Source organism: Monodelphis domestica, chromosome 3 (assembly GCF_027887165.1).
Source record: "Monodelphis domestica isolate mMonDom1 chromosome 3, mMonDom1.pri, whole genome shotgun sequence".
Classification (NCBI taxonomy): domain Eukaryota; kingdom Metazoa; phylum Chordata; class Mammalia; order Didelphimorphia; family Didelphidae; genus Monodelphis; species Monodelphis domestica.
Genome location: NC_077229.1, coordinates 14,180,073 through 14,197,839, shown reverse-complemented (window position 1 = coordinate 14,197,839; position 17,767 = coordinate 14,180,073). Strand labels below are relative to the sequence as shown.

Genomic DNA, 17,767 nt, shown 5'->3' with positions numbered 1-17,767 from the left:
AACTTGCATTCCAGAAGTATTTATCAGTCACTGACTAGGGTACCTCAGGTGGAAAAAACCCCAAAGATGAGTAAGTAAGTCAAGACTGGAGCCCTTCCCTCAAAGAGCTCAAGGCCGGCCTATCAGGCTCACCCAGGCCCAGGACCTCAGAATGGGAAGGGACCTCAGGGCGTCCAGGTCTGCCTGGGCTTTGAAATCCCCTTAGAAGCCTCAAGGAGAGGCCATTCTGCATTTGTTTGAAGACTTTGGGGCAAAAGGGGATCCCCAGGGCAGCCACTAAGAAGAAGGGTTCGCTTTGCTCTGCTTAGTGGCAGAGGGCAGAACTAGGAACAGTGGGGGCATGTGCCCGAAAGGCAGATTTTTGTCAGGATGTCCAGAAACATTTTTGAGCTATTGGCTCCATCCTAACATAGTCTGGGCTCCCCTGGGTGGTGTCTAGAGGCCTTCAGGCAGGGGCTGGAGGTGTGCTGTAAGAATACTAAGCACTGGTAGGATAGAGAGGAGGGAAAGAGGCTTTCTAGAATTTGCCAGGGTGCCTTGTGCAGGGGAGAAGGCCTGCACATGCTGGAATGTGCACCATAAATGCAGATCCATTTGGAGGGAAGGTGGCTCCTGGGCGTCACTTTCTGATGCCACCATCTTCCCCTCCTCCCCACGAGAACCTTGGACTCTGGCCTGGTTCCCCTTGGCTCCTTGGAGGCGGTGGTCATCTCCCCACCTGTCCCATTATAAGGGATTGGAGGGATTTGGTCCTGTGTCTGTTCTTCATTTATCTTGCTTTGTTTGTTTTTCTGTCTGCCTGCCCATCATTTTAATCAAGGATTAGATTGGACTGAGTGAAGATGGGAGGGGGGGTGGGGAAGTAGAGGACAAAGTCTCAAAGGTGGCAATTTCCAAGCTTTGCTGAGTCATCGACATGGCCCTAGAAGGCACTTCAAAGTCATCTAATCCAGTCGCTTGGTTTTATCATTGAGGAAGTTGAGGCCCAGCTTGATGGAGTGACTTGTGTGCTTAGCCGGGTGGTGAGCCTCAGAGCCCCCATTTTACCCGATTTCAGATGAATCTCGCCATTGGTTCTGGAGAGTGGTCACCAGGCTACTCATCTATGACTCTGCTCACCCCTGGAACTGGGAGTCCAATGTACATAGCCACACCCTTCCAACCCAAACACTCTCCCCAGTTGTGTGCTCTCCCTCTAGCAGAAGGGAAACTCCATGGGGTAGGGATTAACTTTTGGCCTTTCTTTGTCTCTCCATCCCTCAGCACACTGCTGGGCACATAGTAGGTGCTTCAAAAATTCTGGTTTATAATTATATAGGGGGGGAGGGAGGAAGGAGAGAGAGAGAAAAAGAGAAGAGACAGGGAGAAGAGAAGAGAGGAGAGAAAAGAGAGGGAGAGAGGGGGAAAGAGAAAGGAGAGAGAGAGAGAGAGAGAGAGGAGAGACATACAGACAGACAGACAGACAGAGGCAGAGAAAGAGAGGGAGAGAGAGCTTTATAAATTCTCCACTGACAGAAATGGAGCCGCTAGGTGAACACTTCCTAGCTGTGTGACCCTGGGCAAGTCACTTAACCCCAATTGCCTAGGCTTTACTGTTCTTCTGCTTTGGTACTGACCAATGCTAAGACAGAAGGTATGGGTAAAAGAAAAAAAAAGCAATAGAGATCCTGTGCCTAAAGCTTACACTCTACTTGAACTAGGTTCAGCATAAGACCTCCAGGAAGGCCTAGGGCCTCTTGCTCACCTACAAGTTCACATTTTGGGCAAAATCAATCAACCCAAACCCATTTTTTATGAGAGTGAACCCTTGGGATTGAACCAAGGAATCAGGTAGGAAGAGGGATAGCACAGAGTCCAAGATCCTGCCACTCTCAATGCCAGAATTCTGGGGTCTGCTGTCTCCCTTGCCTCAGTTTCTTCTGGTGTAATAGGAGGGGTTTGGACTAGACCCCTTCCCTAGTCCAGACTGTTCAGCTTCTTTTTTATAGGGGGGTGAGGGCTACTATCTACTCTCATCTTCCTGTATTTTCTCCTCTCCCTTCTCTTTTCACTTTCCTATGTTATGTCCATTCTTTCTTCTCTTTCTTTTCATCTTTCCTCTTCTCTGTTTTCTTTTCTTATTTTTAAGCCCTTACTTCTTAGAGTCAATATTAGTATTGGTTCCAAGGCAGAAGAATGGTAAGAGCTGGGTAAGTGGGGTTCAGTGACTTGCCCAGGGTCACACAGCTAGGAAGTTTCTGAAGTCAAATTTGAACCCAGGACCTCCCATCTCCAGGTCTGGCTCTCTGCCCACTGGGCCTCCTCTCTGCCCTTTCTTTTTTCTTACGGGTGTTCTGCTGTGAAGTGTGCAGAGTTCCAGGCTGGTGGGAGCTGATTTTTACTGCCAAAGACCAAGTGAGCAAAGAAGCAGTCATAGGAAATGATGTGGGGGTGAACTTAGGAAACAAAACAAAACTTGGAAAGACCCACAAGAGATCCAGAGGGGCGAAACAAGGAGAACCAGGAGGATATTTCATACAGCCATAGAAGGACTGCTGACACCCCTTCCAGAAAAGCACCTGGAAAGCGGCAGAGCCCGCGGCTCCAGGTCTGCCCGCGAGGAGGAAGCCTTCTAAGGCGGAGGGAGGGACGGAAGGGCGGACACACTTGGAAAGAAATCCCATTAATTAAAAAATAACAAAAGAAAAGAAACAGCCAGTTAATGAGATTAGGCTCTGGTGGACCAGGGGGACAGAGACGATGGGCGTGTCTTCTCGTCCGGCTAGGGTCCTACCACCCAGGAAGGGGAGAGAAGCCCCGAGCTAGCGCCTCCCGGGGGCCAAGGAAGCGCTTTACAATTAGGGTCCTCTCCACAAGCCCAGGAGGAGGTTGTCATTCAGTCGTGCCCGACTCTTCGTGACCTCGTCGGGGGTGTTCTTGGCAAAGATCCTCCAGTCGTTTGTCATTTCCTTCTCTGGCTCTTTTGACAGATGAGGAAAGTGAGGCAACCAGGGTGCAGTGACTTGCCCAGGAAGTGTCTTGGGAAGTGTCTGAGGCTAGATTTGAACTTAGGTCTTCCTGACTCCAGGCCCAGAGATTTGTGCCCTTCCCCAATGAGATGCCTCAGGAATGCTTACCCGGAATACCCTAAGACCCCGGAGCTCTCTCCTCCCCTCAGCTCCCTTTTGTCCAACTTGTTTCTCTCCATCCTTTTCTACCTCCTTCCCTTTCTTCCTTTCCTCGTCCCCACCCTTCTCCCTCCCTCTCTTCCCTTTTGCTCCCTTCCACCTCACTCCCCCTTTCTCGCTCACTCTCTCTTTCCCATCCCTTTCTCTTTCCCTCCCTCTAGTCCCCCTCCCATCCCCACCCTCCGCCTCCTCTCTAGAGCCCAGGCTCGGCCCCGCCCCTCAGCGCTCGCGCGCGGCAGGAAGTGCAGGGGCTCGAGCCGCCCGGCGGCCGCGATGCATTGTGGGACAGCAGCAGCACCAGACCCAAGATGGCGGCCAGCAGGAGGCTGATGAAGGTAAAGGCGGCTCCGCGGGGCTGGGCCCGGCCCGAGGCGAAGCCCGAGCCCGAGCCCGGGCGGCGGCGGCGGCAGCTCCCGCTCCGCTCCCCGGCCGGGCCTCGGGCCCGTGACCTCCGCACGCCCCCCGCCCGCCCCGGCCCGGGCCTCCCCTCGGCCTCGCCCCGGCCCGGCCGGGCCTCCGGGCGCCCGTGAGGCGGCTCCGCCGCCCGGCCTGAGAGGCCGAGCGGTGCCCGGGGGCCTCTCTCCCCTTCTGGGGAGGCAGGGCTGCGCCGGCCCTGTGCCTGGCTGCCCCGCCGGGCGGTCCCCCGCCCCTGCGGTCCCCTCCCCGCCCCCACCCCTGTCCGCGATCCGCCGGGGCCCGGCCCAGCGAGGGGAAGGTGCGGGGGGCAGCCGCCGGCCCTGGGGACCCTTGTCATCTCTCTTTGCCCTCTATGGTCGGGGAAACTGAGGCACGGGGGCGGGCCCGGGGCCGCGCGGCCAGGAAGTGTCTGAGGCGGAACTCGAACTCGGGGCTCCCTGGGCCCGGGAAGGGGGGCAGTTACTGTTGAAGGGGAAGCAGCCGCCCTGCCCGCTCTGGGGATCAGCTCCCCCAAACTCCCGGAGTGCTCTGGGGCGGGTTGTACCCCTCAGTGGGGGGATGACTCCGCTCCCTGCTGTTGTCCCCCAGAACCTCCGGGGTCCCACCCCCGGGGAGGAGCCTTGGCCCGGCATCTGGGGGCTCCTGCAGCTGCGGGAAACCACGGCCAGGCTCTGGGGCCCCCCGGATGCAGCCGCAGCCCCTGGGCCGGGCACCGTCGCCCGTTCAGCGCTGTCAGAGACTCCGCGGGCACCCGGTGTCCACAGAGAAGCGGCGGACTGAGCCGGGTGCCTGGGTGTCAGAGGGCAGAGGGCTCCGAGTGAGAACAGAAACCAGCGTAGCCCCACATGGAGGCCGGGATTCTGGGAGTTCAGAAATGAAACTGAGCTGAGGTTCCCTTCCCATCTCCGCCGCCCTAGCGTTGAAGGAGCCCCGGGGGGCGGGGGGGGGGGGAGGCAGAGGGCACTGTTTGCCAACGAGATGCGCTGCCCGATGAGGAGCACGCCGCCCGGTGCCCCTGGGCTCTTCTGGGAGAGGCTGAAGGACCATCTGTCTGGGGCTGAGTTGAGGGAACTCCTGGCCACTCCCACCTCTGAGGTTTCCCCATGATTTTCTCTCTCTGAGGCCAGGACTTGTAAAAATGGGTAGGAGGTTTTTAAAGCTACAGGGAGCTATTGCTAACTTGGTGCCCAGAGTCAGAGATCATTCCTGCGCCTGCTTTGAGCCCCTCATTCAGGATGTTAATTTTTATTCCCAACTTAGGGACTCTAGAAAATCCTTGTACCCAGGAGAGCAGAGGAGGCGGCAGTCCTTGGGCACAGCCTGCTTTCCTTTTGAAGTTTGGCAGTGCTTCTGGAGTGCTTCTCCCAGCCTCCTGCTAGGACTCCGTCCCCTTTTTGCAGATGAGGAGACTGATGCCCCTAAGGTCAGGGGTGCTCTAGTGACACACAGGGAGTAAGAGGTAGATTTGAACTTAGGGCCTTGGATTCCAAATGAATGTTCTTTAAGTTCAGGTGCTCCCAGGAAAGTGGATTTTCGAAAGAAACATAATGGGGCAGGGGCAGCTAGGTGACTCAGATGATGTCAGATCTGGAGTCCAGAGGACCTGGATTCAAATCAGATCCTAGACACTTCCTGGCCACAGCACCTTGGGCAAGTTACTTAACCCTGCTTTTCTGCCTCAGTTAACTGGTCTAAAAAAATGTCTTGGGCACCTTAGTTTCAACATGCCCCAAACTAAATTTATGTTCTGTTCTCTAACTGCTCTCCTCTCCCTTTTCTATCAGTGGGACTACCATCCTCTAATTATCTACTTTCAGCCCTATCCTGCATGTCCCACCCTTCATGACCCCATTTGGGGTTTTCTTGGCAAAGATATTAGAATCATTTCCTTCTCCAGTTCTTTCACAGATGAGGAAACTGAGGCCACCAGGGTTAAGTGAACTTGTCCAGGGTCATGCAGCTAGCAAAGCTCTTAGGTCAGATTTGAACTCCAATTCCCATTGATATTGATATCACTGTCTGTCTTCACTTTCTTCTTTCCGTCTCTCACTTTTTCTTCTGCTCTTTCTGCTCCTCTTCTTTGCCTGTTCCTTATGAGGCAGTGTTGTTACTTCATTGCAGTAGGCTGTCCATTTGTTCCCCCATTCCTCAGGTGAGGGGCAGCACCCGCTTGGTTTTCATTATTTTGCTCCCTTCCGAAGTGCTGTTCCTGTACTTTCTCACTTGGCTTTCCTCTGGACTCCTTACCTCTGTCTGCCTTCTGTGTGTTCTAACTCCTTTTGCACCCATGCTAGAGTAACCTTCCTGTCACTCTCAGGCCAAAGAATCCAGCTTAGATTTGGGGAGCACAGTGGTCTTCCCAGCCCTCCAGAGCCTCTGTGCTTCACCTACTCTAGTCTGGCCAGTGTCCCCCCATTGCCTTTGTGTTTTTACTGGCTGTCTGCCCACAGCTTTGCCAGCAGAATGATTCAGGAGATAGGGCTTGGGTTCTAGATTCATAGCTGTGTGACTTGGGCATCAGTGATTCACCTGCTCTGAAACTCAGCCTCTTTTTTGAGAGGGGACTGCCTGTCTCCCAAGGGTGTTGGGGAGGAAAGTACTTAGCAGAACTTCTGCCCATCATCCTCCACGGCCCATATCACATGTCATCTCTGGGTGGCTTTTTGTCTTTGTGAACTCTCCAGCCACTTTGAATCCTTCCTCTTTACTCTATAGACTATTCATGATCTGTCTTCTTCCTCCCCTTAGACCAATAGCTCTTTGAGATGCTGGCAGATGGCATTTGAGCTTCAGTTCTCCCGTCCCTCTCACCTAGGGCAGGGCTTTGCCTATAGCAGGGGCTCAATAAATCAGACAGTTGAATTTTATTTCCTGTAACTTAGTGTCAAAAATTGTAGTGTATCACACTGTAATACTGGCTCATGCTTCTTGGTAAATACAGTTCATTAATAGCAGTAATAAGCACAATGTAGCATTTGAAGGGTTGGAAAGTGCTTTACGTATAGGAAATATCTTATTGGATCTTTACAATATCCTTGGGACTTGGTGCTATTATTATCACCCCATTTTACAGATCAGAAAACTGAGACTGAAGAGATCACTCAGGGATCACACTGTTAGACAGGATTAGAACTCAAGTCTTCCTCAGCCCAGGTCAGCATGTTCTCTGTGCCATCTAGCTGCCTATTAATTAAAGCTGGGAAGGAACTTAGATCTTTTTCTAAATGGTTGATTAAAAACTTGAGCCATCCATGCAAAGAGTTAAACTTGCTAAGCAATTAAAATCGAAACTGATGAATTTAGTGATTAAAATAGATCTGCAGACTGCTCTTAATACTGAGATGGTTAGTGCGTGTACTCTGGGCTGCTTCTCCTTATTTCCACTTGGCCTTTAAGATCCTCCTCGTCCTGCTTCCCAGTTCACTCTCTTTATGTGCCACAAAATTGCTGGACCCTTCCCTTATGCTGGACAGTTAGGTCATTTCCAGCTTATCTGAGCCAGTCCCATTTGGCAGGTTTTCTGTGGTGAAGCAGGGATTTTGGATCTCAGAGCATGACACTGGAATTCATTGCAGGGTTTTCCCATGCCCAGAGAAGTCTCCTTTCTCTCCCGAAGAGCTGCTGGCCCTGGTAGGTCACTGTTTTAGTGTTCTCACTTCAGTACTTCAAGGGCCACAGTTCCATCGATGGGAACTTTTTGGAGTTCCAAAATACATCAGTGATGGGGTGTCCTCTGAGGACAAGCCCCTCGGGCATGAGCTGGGGGCGCCTTGGACAACAGGCCAGCTCCATTTTAGGCTTCTTAAGGCCTGGGCTCCCCTTTACGAAAATGGCCCTAAATGTCACAGGTAACAGACAAAACGTGGGCTAAAATCTTCCATGAATCCATCGAATTTGGCAATTAGGCTTGATGTGAACAGACCCAAGAATTCCTTCTGATCTGGGCCTCCATTCAGCTGACATGCCACCACCCTGGGTCTTTTTGTGATTGCACCTATGTGTAGTCAGGGATGTGTGTCTGTCTGCTGTATGTGTCTTTGTATCTGTTTGTGTGGGTGTCCGCCTGTGTGTGTATACACACGCCTGCGCCCGCCTGCAGTTCTCATTCTCCTGATCTTTCCATCTCCCACCTCAGCCCTCCGTATTTCTTTGCAGTTTCATTTGACCTTTTTGAAGCATGTGCGGTGGGCCGGCCAAACAAATGGCCACTCTACGGCTATGTGTGCATTCCTCCTGTTGAGGCAGCTAGCGGAATGAAAGGTGCCTCCTTTGCCAGCTCCTGAAAGATGCTTAGATCCATCAGGGCTGAAGTCTTTGCCAGCTCTCCCAACAAAACCAGTTGGGTCAGCAGTTTGGAGGCATGGGGGTCAATGGCAAGTTACTTTCTCTTTCTGTTTAGTAGAATTAAAGGCTCTAGAAGCTTTTGTTTCTTGTGGACAGTGATGTTTGATTATAACTTTGGCCTTAATTGGAGAGGCAGTATGGCAGCAGGGATAGACTTGGGCTAGGGCGTTGATGATTGTACAGTGGAAAAGCCTGAAGTCTGGAAGACCCAAATTCCAATTTGGCTTCAAGCATTTATGAGCTGGGTGACCTTGGGGAAGTAATTTTACCCGTTTGCCTCAGTTTCTTCATTTCTGAAATGGGGTTAATAATAGTACCTATCTCAGAGAGTTGTGAGATGAAGTTAAAATGACACTAACTCCTGCCGCCATTTTGCTAGATGACCTTCTCTTTGATTATTTCTTTGCATTCTTCATAGTCGTTTCTTATGATGCTATATAATTTCATTGATTTGTTCCACCATTCTTCAATTGATGGGCACCTATTTTGTTTTCAACTTCAGCAAACCTCAAAGTTGATTGGTTCCCAAGATTCTTCTTTTGTCCAGTGGGCCTACTAGCCCCTGCCATTAAAGCCCTTTGCTCACCTAGGGCTCTCTCTAAGGCTCAGCTATTGGAATAACAACCGAAAGGCAGTAAAGCTTCTGGGAATACTCTCCACACAATGGAAGGTTGGAGGGGAAGGACTGTTGTATTTTTGCCTTTGTTTCCCTGGTCCCTAGCACCACAGCTTTCATCGTAGGCACTTACTACTACTAAGTTCTTATACGACATGTTTAAGTTGACCAGATGCTTTTCTTGGAAAACAGTGTGAGATTCTCCAAGTCCAGAGTTTTCCAATGGAGCTGTTGATGCCCCGATTCTCCCCACCAAAGTGGAATGATTTCTCCAAAGGCAACCAGCTTGTGCCCTTTCCAACACTCAGGGCAGCCAGCCTTCCTCTCAAACTCATTTATTAACTCTATTGGCAGGGATTATTTGAAAAGGAGGATGAACTGGGCAGGGATCAAAGGCCAGATATCTGGGGGCGGCGTAGTAAAGCTGACCGAGTGAGTTGCAGCAGCCCAGCCCTAGGTTTAGGGGACCTCAGCAGTCATCTTGTCTAGTCTCTCATCTTCTAGGCAGGTAGGCGCCTGGCTCTGTAAAGTGGGCTAGTGTTAAGGTCTTAACTGTTTCTGAAGGCTGCTTGGGACAAGAGCACTTTAGAAGTTTGAGGTGCTAGAGGGCCCCTTGGGGGTGAATCGCATTATTCAAATATAGCATTTTAGCTCCAATCCAGCCTCTCTTCTTTTTGTTTAAAGCTCTTACCTTGGTCTTAGAGTCAATACTTGTGTATTGGTTCCAAACTGCCCCCTTATCCCAGGCAGGGGAGGGAAGAAGTGCTCCCATTGGGGACTGGTGATGGAAGAAATAGCCTTAGGTATGGTGGAGAGGGGGAAGGGAGCAGCCCCCTCCAGCACTCTGGCACAGGTGCCATAGGTTCCCCAACATGGGACTAAACAATGCGGGTTAAGTGACTTGCCCAGAGTCACACAGCTAGAAGTGTCTGAGGCCCTCCCATCTCTGGACCTGGCTCTCAATCCATTGAGCCACCTAGTATGTATGTGTGTGTGTGTGTGGGGGGGTGCCTTCCCCTCCCCCTCCCCTGTTTTAATAGGTGAGAAAGCCAAGGTCTGTCTGGGGAAGTTAGGTCACTTGGGCAAAGTCACATGGTGACTCTCCACAGAGCAGACCCCCAGGGTAACCAGCTTCCAGACTAGCATGGGGGCAGCTAGGCTGGGCAAGGCAAGAGTTTGGAATAAATATTCCTACTTATTAGGGGGGTGGGGTCCTGACCTGTGATTTCATTGGAGTGAGTTATTCCTGGGAGTTTCACGCCCTCTACTGAGCTCAGCTGTGGAGTTAATTGCCTGGACTCCTGTGATCTTTATTATTAGTGCCAACTGAGAATCAACTGACTTTCCCCAGTCTCAGTTCTCTTCCCATCATAACTTGCTGTCTTCTTTGGCGTGTCTATCCATGGGCTTTGTGTTACAAAGAAAGAGACTGAGGGTCAGAGAATGGCGATGCCTTGCTCAGGCCACCTTCCATGCCTGAGCCAGAGTCTCTTGTCTCTCTGGCGGCCAGTACTCTTTCCACTGGAATCCGGTTCTGTTGAGTCTACCTCCCTGCCACCTCTGTGTCACTTCTAAACCTTACTTTCCACCTTGGAATTGATACTGTGTATTGATTCCAAGGCAGAAGAGAAGCCTAGGCGATAGGGGCTAAGTGACTTGTGCAGCTTCACATAGCTAGTAAGTATCTGAGTGAGGTCAGATTTGAACGGACCTCCTGTCTGTCTCCAGGCCTGGCCTTCTATCTCCTGAGCCACCTAGCTGCTCCTCTCTTCTTTAGGTCAGCCACACCGACCTTGCTGGACCCCCAGAGGATACTCCACCGTCTCCCCCAGGCTGGCTCTTCCTAGTTTCCTTCTAGCCTCAGCTTGAACACAACCACCCCTCCTAGAGCTGCAAATGCCTCCCCTTTTCTTCCTTCCTTCCCCCTTGTATTTCTCTTTTCTACACTAGTATGTGGACATGTTGCTTTCCCTTTGGTCTTTGCGTCCCCCAGTCCTAGCACAAGACTTAGCCAGTCTTCATTGGTGGATGGAAAAAGAGCCTTCTACCTTAGTGGGTGGGCCCAAAGGAGCCCTTTGCCTTGTAACTGACTCAGTCACTTTTCTTTCCTTTAATTTCCTTTTTCGGATTTCCTACCTGCAGTGGAGTCTAAGGCCAGTCAGGCAGCCAACATTTATTGCATGTTTTCTGTATGCCAGACAGTGTTCTGAGCCCTGGAGACACCATTCTGGCCCTTTAGGGGCTCGGAGTCTAATGGGGAGGCAGCACTAATTGGAAGGTAATCTCATTTAAGGAAGGCACCAGTATTTGGGCTTGGGGGAAGGAATGGGGAAGAGCCTCCAGGAGAAAGTGGAATTAGAGCTGAGTCTTGAAGAAGTCAGGGAAGCCAGGAGGCAGAGGTGATAGGAGGGAGAACATTGAAGGCCCCGGAAGGCTGCCCACATAGGTAGGGGCTGGAGACCTTTCTGTTTGCCTGGGGTGGGGTTCATAGGGAGAGAGGAGTCCCCTGTGCTTCAGCCTCTAAAGGGAGGCTGGATCAGATGAGACAGGGGAGAGACTAGCAACTTTCTGGGCCAGAGGTGATGGGAGTCCCTGAGCTAGGTTTGGGACTATATGAGAGACAGAAACCACCAGATGGGATGGAGTGTCAGGAAGGCAGGAGGGCAGGCTGACCAGGAGGTTTGGGGAGGAAAGGCCCAGCTGAGGAAATGAGGCTGCCCTTCCCTTGAATATTCCTCCTTCCCTTGGACTGTTGCAGCCTGTATGTATATCCTAGTTCACCTACACTAGCATTTCTAGAGTGCTTTACAGTTAGTCTGCCTGGAAAACCAGGGAGCTCGCCTACCACCTTGCCAGGGGAGACAGCAAAGACAAATCCGGGGTTATATAGAATAGATACAAGGTGACCTGGGCAGCATCAAGAAATCAGAGCTGAGGAGGAAATGCATTCCAGACATGGGATACAGCCAGGGTAATGGTATGGAGGTGGGAGATTTGAGTATATATAGAATCACATTGGTGAAACATTAAGCAATCTAGTTGAACTGTCATAGTATTTGGGAAGGAAAACCCTATAAAATAAGGCCGGAAGGGGAAGTTGGGGTGGTGGTGATTATGTTAAAGCCCAGAGAAAATAGGAAATGGCTCAAGTTTGAGCCAGGAGTGGCTAGTCAGACCCAGGCAGTTTTCCTGAACTCTTTGCAGTGGAACAAAGATCATCTACAGGCCCATTTTACAGTTGACACCATGACTGAAATACAGGTCCTGGGGCTCCCAGGAGTTCTTTCACTCCACTGTTGCCATTGTTTTTGGACCCTCTTAGCTACCCGGTCTTGAAAGAAATAAGAATAAGAAATAATCCTGTGTGCCAGGCACTAGGCTTAATGCTTTAGTTTTTCTCTCCTTTGATCTGTACAGCAGCTCAGGGAAGTAGGTACTATCATAATCCCCATTTTAGAGATGGAGAGGGAGAGAAACTGAGGCAAACCAATTCCCCCAACCCCCAAGGATCCCCAATAGAAATAGGACTTGGGGTTCTCTTCTTCCACTGCTCTGGGTCAGCCTGTTTTGGCTGTAGGGGGAGCTAGCTTTGACCTTGCTGAGGAAAGGCTAGGCCTGGAGATAACCTCATGGAGGCCCATTTGTTCTTCTGAGAATGGATTGGGGCAAGCCTGTTAAAGTAGGCAGGGCAGGGTGCTGCAGCTGTCAGGCATCAAACGGAGCACACCGTCCAGGCAGTCAGTTATCAAATATTTGCCGCATTTGTGTTTGGCTTCTATAACACTGGACCAGGCCTCTGTGGGAGACCAGAGGATGAGACTGCAGGCCCTGGCTGGGAGAAAGAAGCTTTGGATTTATTTCGGGATACAAGTTTGGCATACTTGAGATGTCCCAGTAAATAGTATTGCCAGGCAGCTGTCATTTATGTACAGAATGCTTAGAGCGTGCAGGAGGCTGGGGGTCACTGAATCCAGTTCTGCTTGGCGCCAGGAGCCCAGCTAAGCCACCTAGTCTCAGCTCTGTTAAGAGCTCAGTGACCTTGGGCCAGTCACTTGAACTTCTTTGCACCTCAGTTTCTCCCTAAATGAAATGGATGTAAGCAGCAGAAGGAACTGAAGTGACCTGTGTCCTCCCCCCCCCTCCCCCCCCCCCCCCCCCAGTTCTCTCAGTTGAGTCATATTGACACAGGGTGGAAGGAGGAGGGAGGCCCAAGTCCTGAGGCTCCTGGGGATCATCCTTGTGACCTTGGTCAAGCCACATCCCTTCCTTGGTTCAGTTTCTTCATTAGTAAAATGAGAGGGTGGGCTCCAGGGCTCAGGGGCCGCTCCCAGCTCAAAATCTATGAAAACTGATTGAAACTGTCATTGCAAGTTGGTATGCTCTCAGTGGGCATCTCCTACAGCCTGGGTTCACTTCATCACTTCATGGACTCGTTCCTTTGATGACAGCGTGTCCAGTGGGGCATCGCCTCTGTGAGAAGGGCTCCCCTTAGCCCCAGACCTCAGGCCAAAGGAAATCCTAAGGGGTTTGGAGTGTCAAGAGATGCTGGCATCCACAGCTTCTCACTGGAACCTATGGACTACCAGCTTCGGCCATGGCTAAGTTCTGCTTATTCTGTGTTCCCCTGGGCTAGCTTGTTCCTCCAGGCTGTCTCCCAGTGTCCTCTTTTCTTTATCTGTAGCTCCTGCTTGCCCTGCTACCTCCTTAGCTAGGTTTATCCCTGGCTCTCTCAACCCATCTTTCCCACTACCCTTTGGGGTGAACTCCTAGTCTTTGTATTATAAATGGATTCCCCTTCATTTTCTGTCTCCTATGAGATCTGAATATACCACATCCACCCCAGGGATGGCCCTGGTGCTTAAGCATCATAGTAGGGAAAGCTTCTGGCCTGGAGAGAGGGACTTGAGGAGGACCCTGTGAAGGGGGGGGGGGGTTAGGAATTTCTTTGCTATGTTCCAGGTCTGCTATGTGCTAGGCACTGTGCTAAGTGCTTTATAATTATTCGCTCATTTCATCCTCATCATGTGTTATCCCCATTTGACAGATTAGCAAACTGAGGCAAACATGGGTTGAGTGACTTGCCCAGGGACACACAGCTAAGAGTCAGGCCAAATCAGAGCTCAGCTCCTCCTGACTAGGCCTGAGGCTCTAGCAGTTTTGTGGTTCTAGAAGCAAAGTTTTTCCTTCTGGATCCTCTGCAATAGGCAGAGAGGTGCTCTGGGATTGCTTGGCTGTTCTTCCTTTTTGATCAACTAACTTAACTGTCTTTCTGGGTCCCTCTGACTTGGGAGAGAGCCCGCTTGGGGTGTGAGACAGTCTGAGTGAGTGCTGGCCCTGGGGCCCGAGGCCTCTGAGGACTTCTTTTCCCTGACTGTATCCTCATCTGCTGAAGGCCTGGGGCTAGCCCAGTAGCTCTTTTTGGATGGTGCATCCCAGTATTTAAAAACACTTATTTGCCCAGGATGTGTGAATGTGCTTCTTTGGAGATTGTCTACCTCAGATACCGGCCTGGTTATTATTATATTATCAGAATAATATACGAACAAAATAGGCTGGATCTTGGAGGTAATAGAAGGCCACTGCAGTTTATTGAGGAGAGGAGGGAAGTGACGTGGGCTAGCCTGGACTTTAGGGAAAACCTTTTGGCGGCTGTGTGGAAAATAGATTAGAAAGAGGAGAGCCTTGAAATGGGGAGGACAAATATAGTTCAGGCGAGAGATGATGAGAGCCTGACCTAGTGGGGAGGGAGGCTGTTCAGAGAAGGTGACAGATGGGAGAAGGAGAGAACGTGGAGGGAGAAACAAGATTTGACAAGCAGTGCAATTGAAGCTGTGTGTGAGTGAGTAGGAGTTCAGGGTGATGGTGACTGAGATGGTGAACAGGAAGATCTGCAGGGATTGTGGTACTTCCCACAGAACATGCCCTCGTGCCCCTCCCGTTACTGACTGCTCTTTGGGATCACTCTTGTCCTCGTTAGCAAGTTTTGCCTTTTAGCAGCTTCCATCTTCTGTTCCTCTGGCCATCCCGAATAAGGCTCTCTGTCTTCCACAGGACAACTTTTCAGATGATTAAAGACAGTTCTGATTCCTTGATCCTGCCTAAAGCTTCTCGTCTCTGTTCTTTCACTGTACGTGGATGGCATGGACTTGCCTGCCGTCCGCTTTGGGCTTCTGTTTCCTCCTCTAAGGCTAAGGACAGCTTCCCCAGCAGGTCACTAGGTCCCTCCCAGTTCATTTAGGCAGATCACTTCCCCCTCAGCCCAAGTTCCCTCAACTGTAAAATAAAGCTCATATGTTTGTCATGGGCGACTGTGTGTGAAGCACTTTGTCACTCGCTGTGGGTGGCTGTCCCCTTGTCCCACTAGTGGACCAAGGGATTTCCTACTCTAGATTCTCAGCCTGATGATGCCTTATCCAGGTGGGCTTCCCCACTTCTTGGCGGGACTGCATCATATCCACTCCTGCCTGTCCTCCCCACAAGTTCACAGCCACCACAGTATCTCCCTACTCGCCAAATTTCATTGGCTCCCATTTAACTTCAAGGGTCAACTCTCGACTTTTTGCTAGTTAAATCTCACACTCCCTGGTCCCCAGCTGTATTACATATTACTCCCCCCCCCCCCCCCCCCCAAACCCTTTATCAGTCTTAGAATTGAACTAAGGTAGAAGAGCCATAAGGGCCAAGCAAGTCTAGTTTTGACTTGCCCAGGAAGTGGCTGAGACCGGATTAGAACCCAGGTCCTCTCAACTCCAGGTCTGATTCCCCCGAGTTGCTGCAGGTAACCCTTTATGCATGCTGTGGTTCAAGCTGTCCTGCCTCTTCCTTTTCAGCTCTGCCTCTAGGTAAGACGCCTTTGCTGGTTTCTTTTCAGTCTCAGCTCAGCCTTCCCTCCCTTCTCCTTGAGTCCTTTCTTGATTTCACCCCCTCCTGCCTTCCTTGGCAATGACCTCTTTCCTGTGAATATCTGTGTCTGTGCTGGCTCCCCTGGCTAGCCTGGGAGCTCTTGGAGGGCAGAAACCACTTCTTATACTTTTTTGTGTCTTGCTCCAGGGCCTGGCACAAGGTCTGTTGTGAATTGGAGTTCTTTGGGTAGAAAGCAGCTTAGGGCCCTTCCAACCCCAAACTTGATAGGAAGTGCCTTGCCTGAGATAACGGGCAGTTGTGGGGTTTATGCCGGAGCCCTCCCTTTTGTACTCCTCCTCATTCTCCTCTTTCCTGTTTAAATGAATTCTCTCAGTCTCTTACTGCAGGGCTCTGATCTTAGAGCACTTTGGTTCTTGGTCATTTCCTAGGCTTCTTTGCAAACTTTTCTCCTTTTCTTTAGGACAGCTGGGTAACATTCAGCATGGGATCATGGAGAGCAAGGTAAGGAGCCCTTGTTTTGTAGGGGGAGGCCCTTCTAGAGAATCTGGAATTGGTTCTCTGAACTGAAGGGGTAGGAGGAGGCGGTTGTCCTTTTTAGCTGGAACTTAGGAATCTAGGAAGGAAAATGTTTTATAGATGAGGAAAGGGAATCTTGGGAAGAAAGGCAACCTACCTCAAAGGGAAAAGATGCTTCTCTAGGAAGTCAGTCTTCTTTGGACCATTCTTGGAGCTTGGGAAATCTTGTATTGTGGGACCATAGATGTAGAGAGCATAAAGGGCTTTCAAGGCCCCGCATTTTACATGTGAGGGACTTCCTATGTACCAGGCATTGGGCTATCCAGAGAGGGGCAAAAAACTCAGCCCCTGCCTGCCCTCAAGGAGCTCACAGTCTAGTGGGGAAGACAAAATAAGAATAGGATTTCAGAGAAAAGACATGAAGATTAAGGACAATGGGAAAGGCATCTTGTAGAATGGGGGACTTTATCTGGCACTTGAGGAAGTCAGAGAATCTGGGAGGCAGAGATGAGGGTGAGAATTCCAGGTGTCTAGGACGGCCTGTAAAGATACCCATAGTCAGGAGATGGAGCATCCTTTGGGAGATCAGCAAGAAGGTCCTGGTCATGAGATTACAGGAGACAATGAATTGGGGAGTAAGGTTTTAGAAGACCGGAGAGGAAGGAAGTGGAGGCTAGATTCTGAAGGGCTTTAAAAGCTACTGGAGGATTTTAAGTTTGAGCTTGGAGGTGTGGTACCCAACCAGACTAAGCTCCAGAAGACTATGGCTCTCCCCTAATGAATGATTACTACATTTGAATGACTGAGTTTTCCAGGCAAGTCTCATTTCTTGTGCTTTTGAGGAGGGTTAATTCATATGTTTCTCACTTTGCACCGTGCACTAATTCTTGCCAAATTATTAAGGAAGTAGATTTTTTCTTGATCAAGAATGTTAGTGGCTCAGAATTCTTGGTTTATTTAAGGCTGGGCTTTTATAGTCTTTTCCTTTCTTAAATCCTTACCTTCCATCTTAGAATCAATACTAAGCATTGCTTCCGAGGCAGAAGAGTAGTAAGGGCTTGACATTGGGGATTAAGTGACTTGCCCAGGGTCACACAGCTGGGAAGTGTCTGAGGCCACATCTGAACCCAAGACCTCCCAAGATCTCCAGTCTGGTTGTCCATCCACGGAGCTACCTGCATTGGACAATGCAGGACAGTTGTCCTGCATTGTCTTCCAAGCACAGAATGGTCCCTCCCCCTCTTCTGCTGCCAGCTGAGTTTACTCAATCACTGCTTACAAGGATGCATGGTTTCCTTCAAAGTCCATTGGGCAACCGTGGGTAGATTAAGAGAGTGACTAGAAGAGTTTGGGCACCCTTGTAGGATTACTAACGATTCATGTTAGTCTAAGAGGACAGAACCCTTAAGAGAACAAGTCACAAAATAGTAGGGTTCTAAGAAACCCAAAGGCTCAGAGTCCAACTCTCTCTTATTATGGCGGGGGGAGCTGAGAGCTGCCCAGCTACTGAGTGTCAGCCATTATCATTCAGAGGGTCAAACTGGGGTCCCTGGAGGAGGGAAGCATCTGCCCACTGACCTTCTAGCCACGTGGAGCCCCACTCCTGGTGGGAGCCAAGGAATCACAGGAAGTTTAAGTCTGTGAGAGAGGCAACTGTCTGTGAACTGGGCAAGATCAAGTGAAGCGAATGATATTTCAGGAGGTGAACCAGCATTCATTTAGCTCCTGCTTTGTGCTGGGCACTGTGCGAAGGGCTTTACAGACAGTACTTTAAATGAGCCTCACAATAGCCTTGGGAAGTAGATGCTGTTGTTATTCCTATCATTCAGTTGAGGAAAGGAGG

At 50.6% G+C, this 17,767-nt stretch overlaps 1 protein-coding gene across 2 annotated transcripts in view; it reads left to right on the top strand.

The window, feature by feature from the left end:
- The first annotated feature begins 3,378 nt into the window (after nucleotides 1–3,378).
- UBE2L3 (ubiquitin conjugating enzyme E2 L3) overlaps nucleotides 3,379–17,767 on the top strand; it is a 56,423-nt gene continuing 42,034 nt past the window's right edge. The window contains exon 1 of one of the 2 annotated variants that reach the window (XM_007490392.3): nucleotides 3,379–3,502. In XM_007490392.3, the coding sequence (XP_007490454.1) occupies nucleotides 3,476–3,502 (27 nt within the window). In that variant the 5' untranslated portion in view covers nucleotides 3,379–3,475. The remainder of the gene's footprint in view (nucleotides 3,503–17,767) is intronic. The other variant, XM_007490393.3, reaches the window with a different exon arrangement.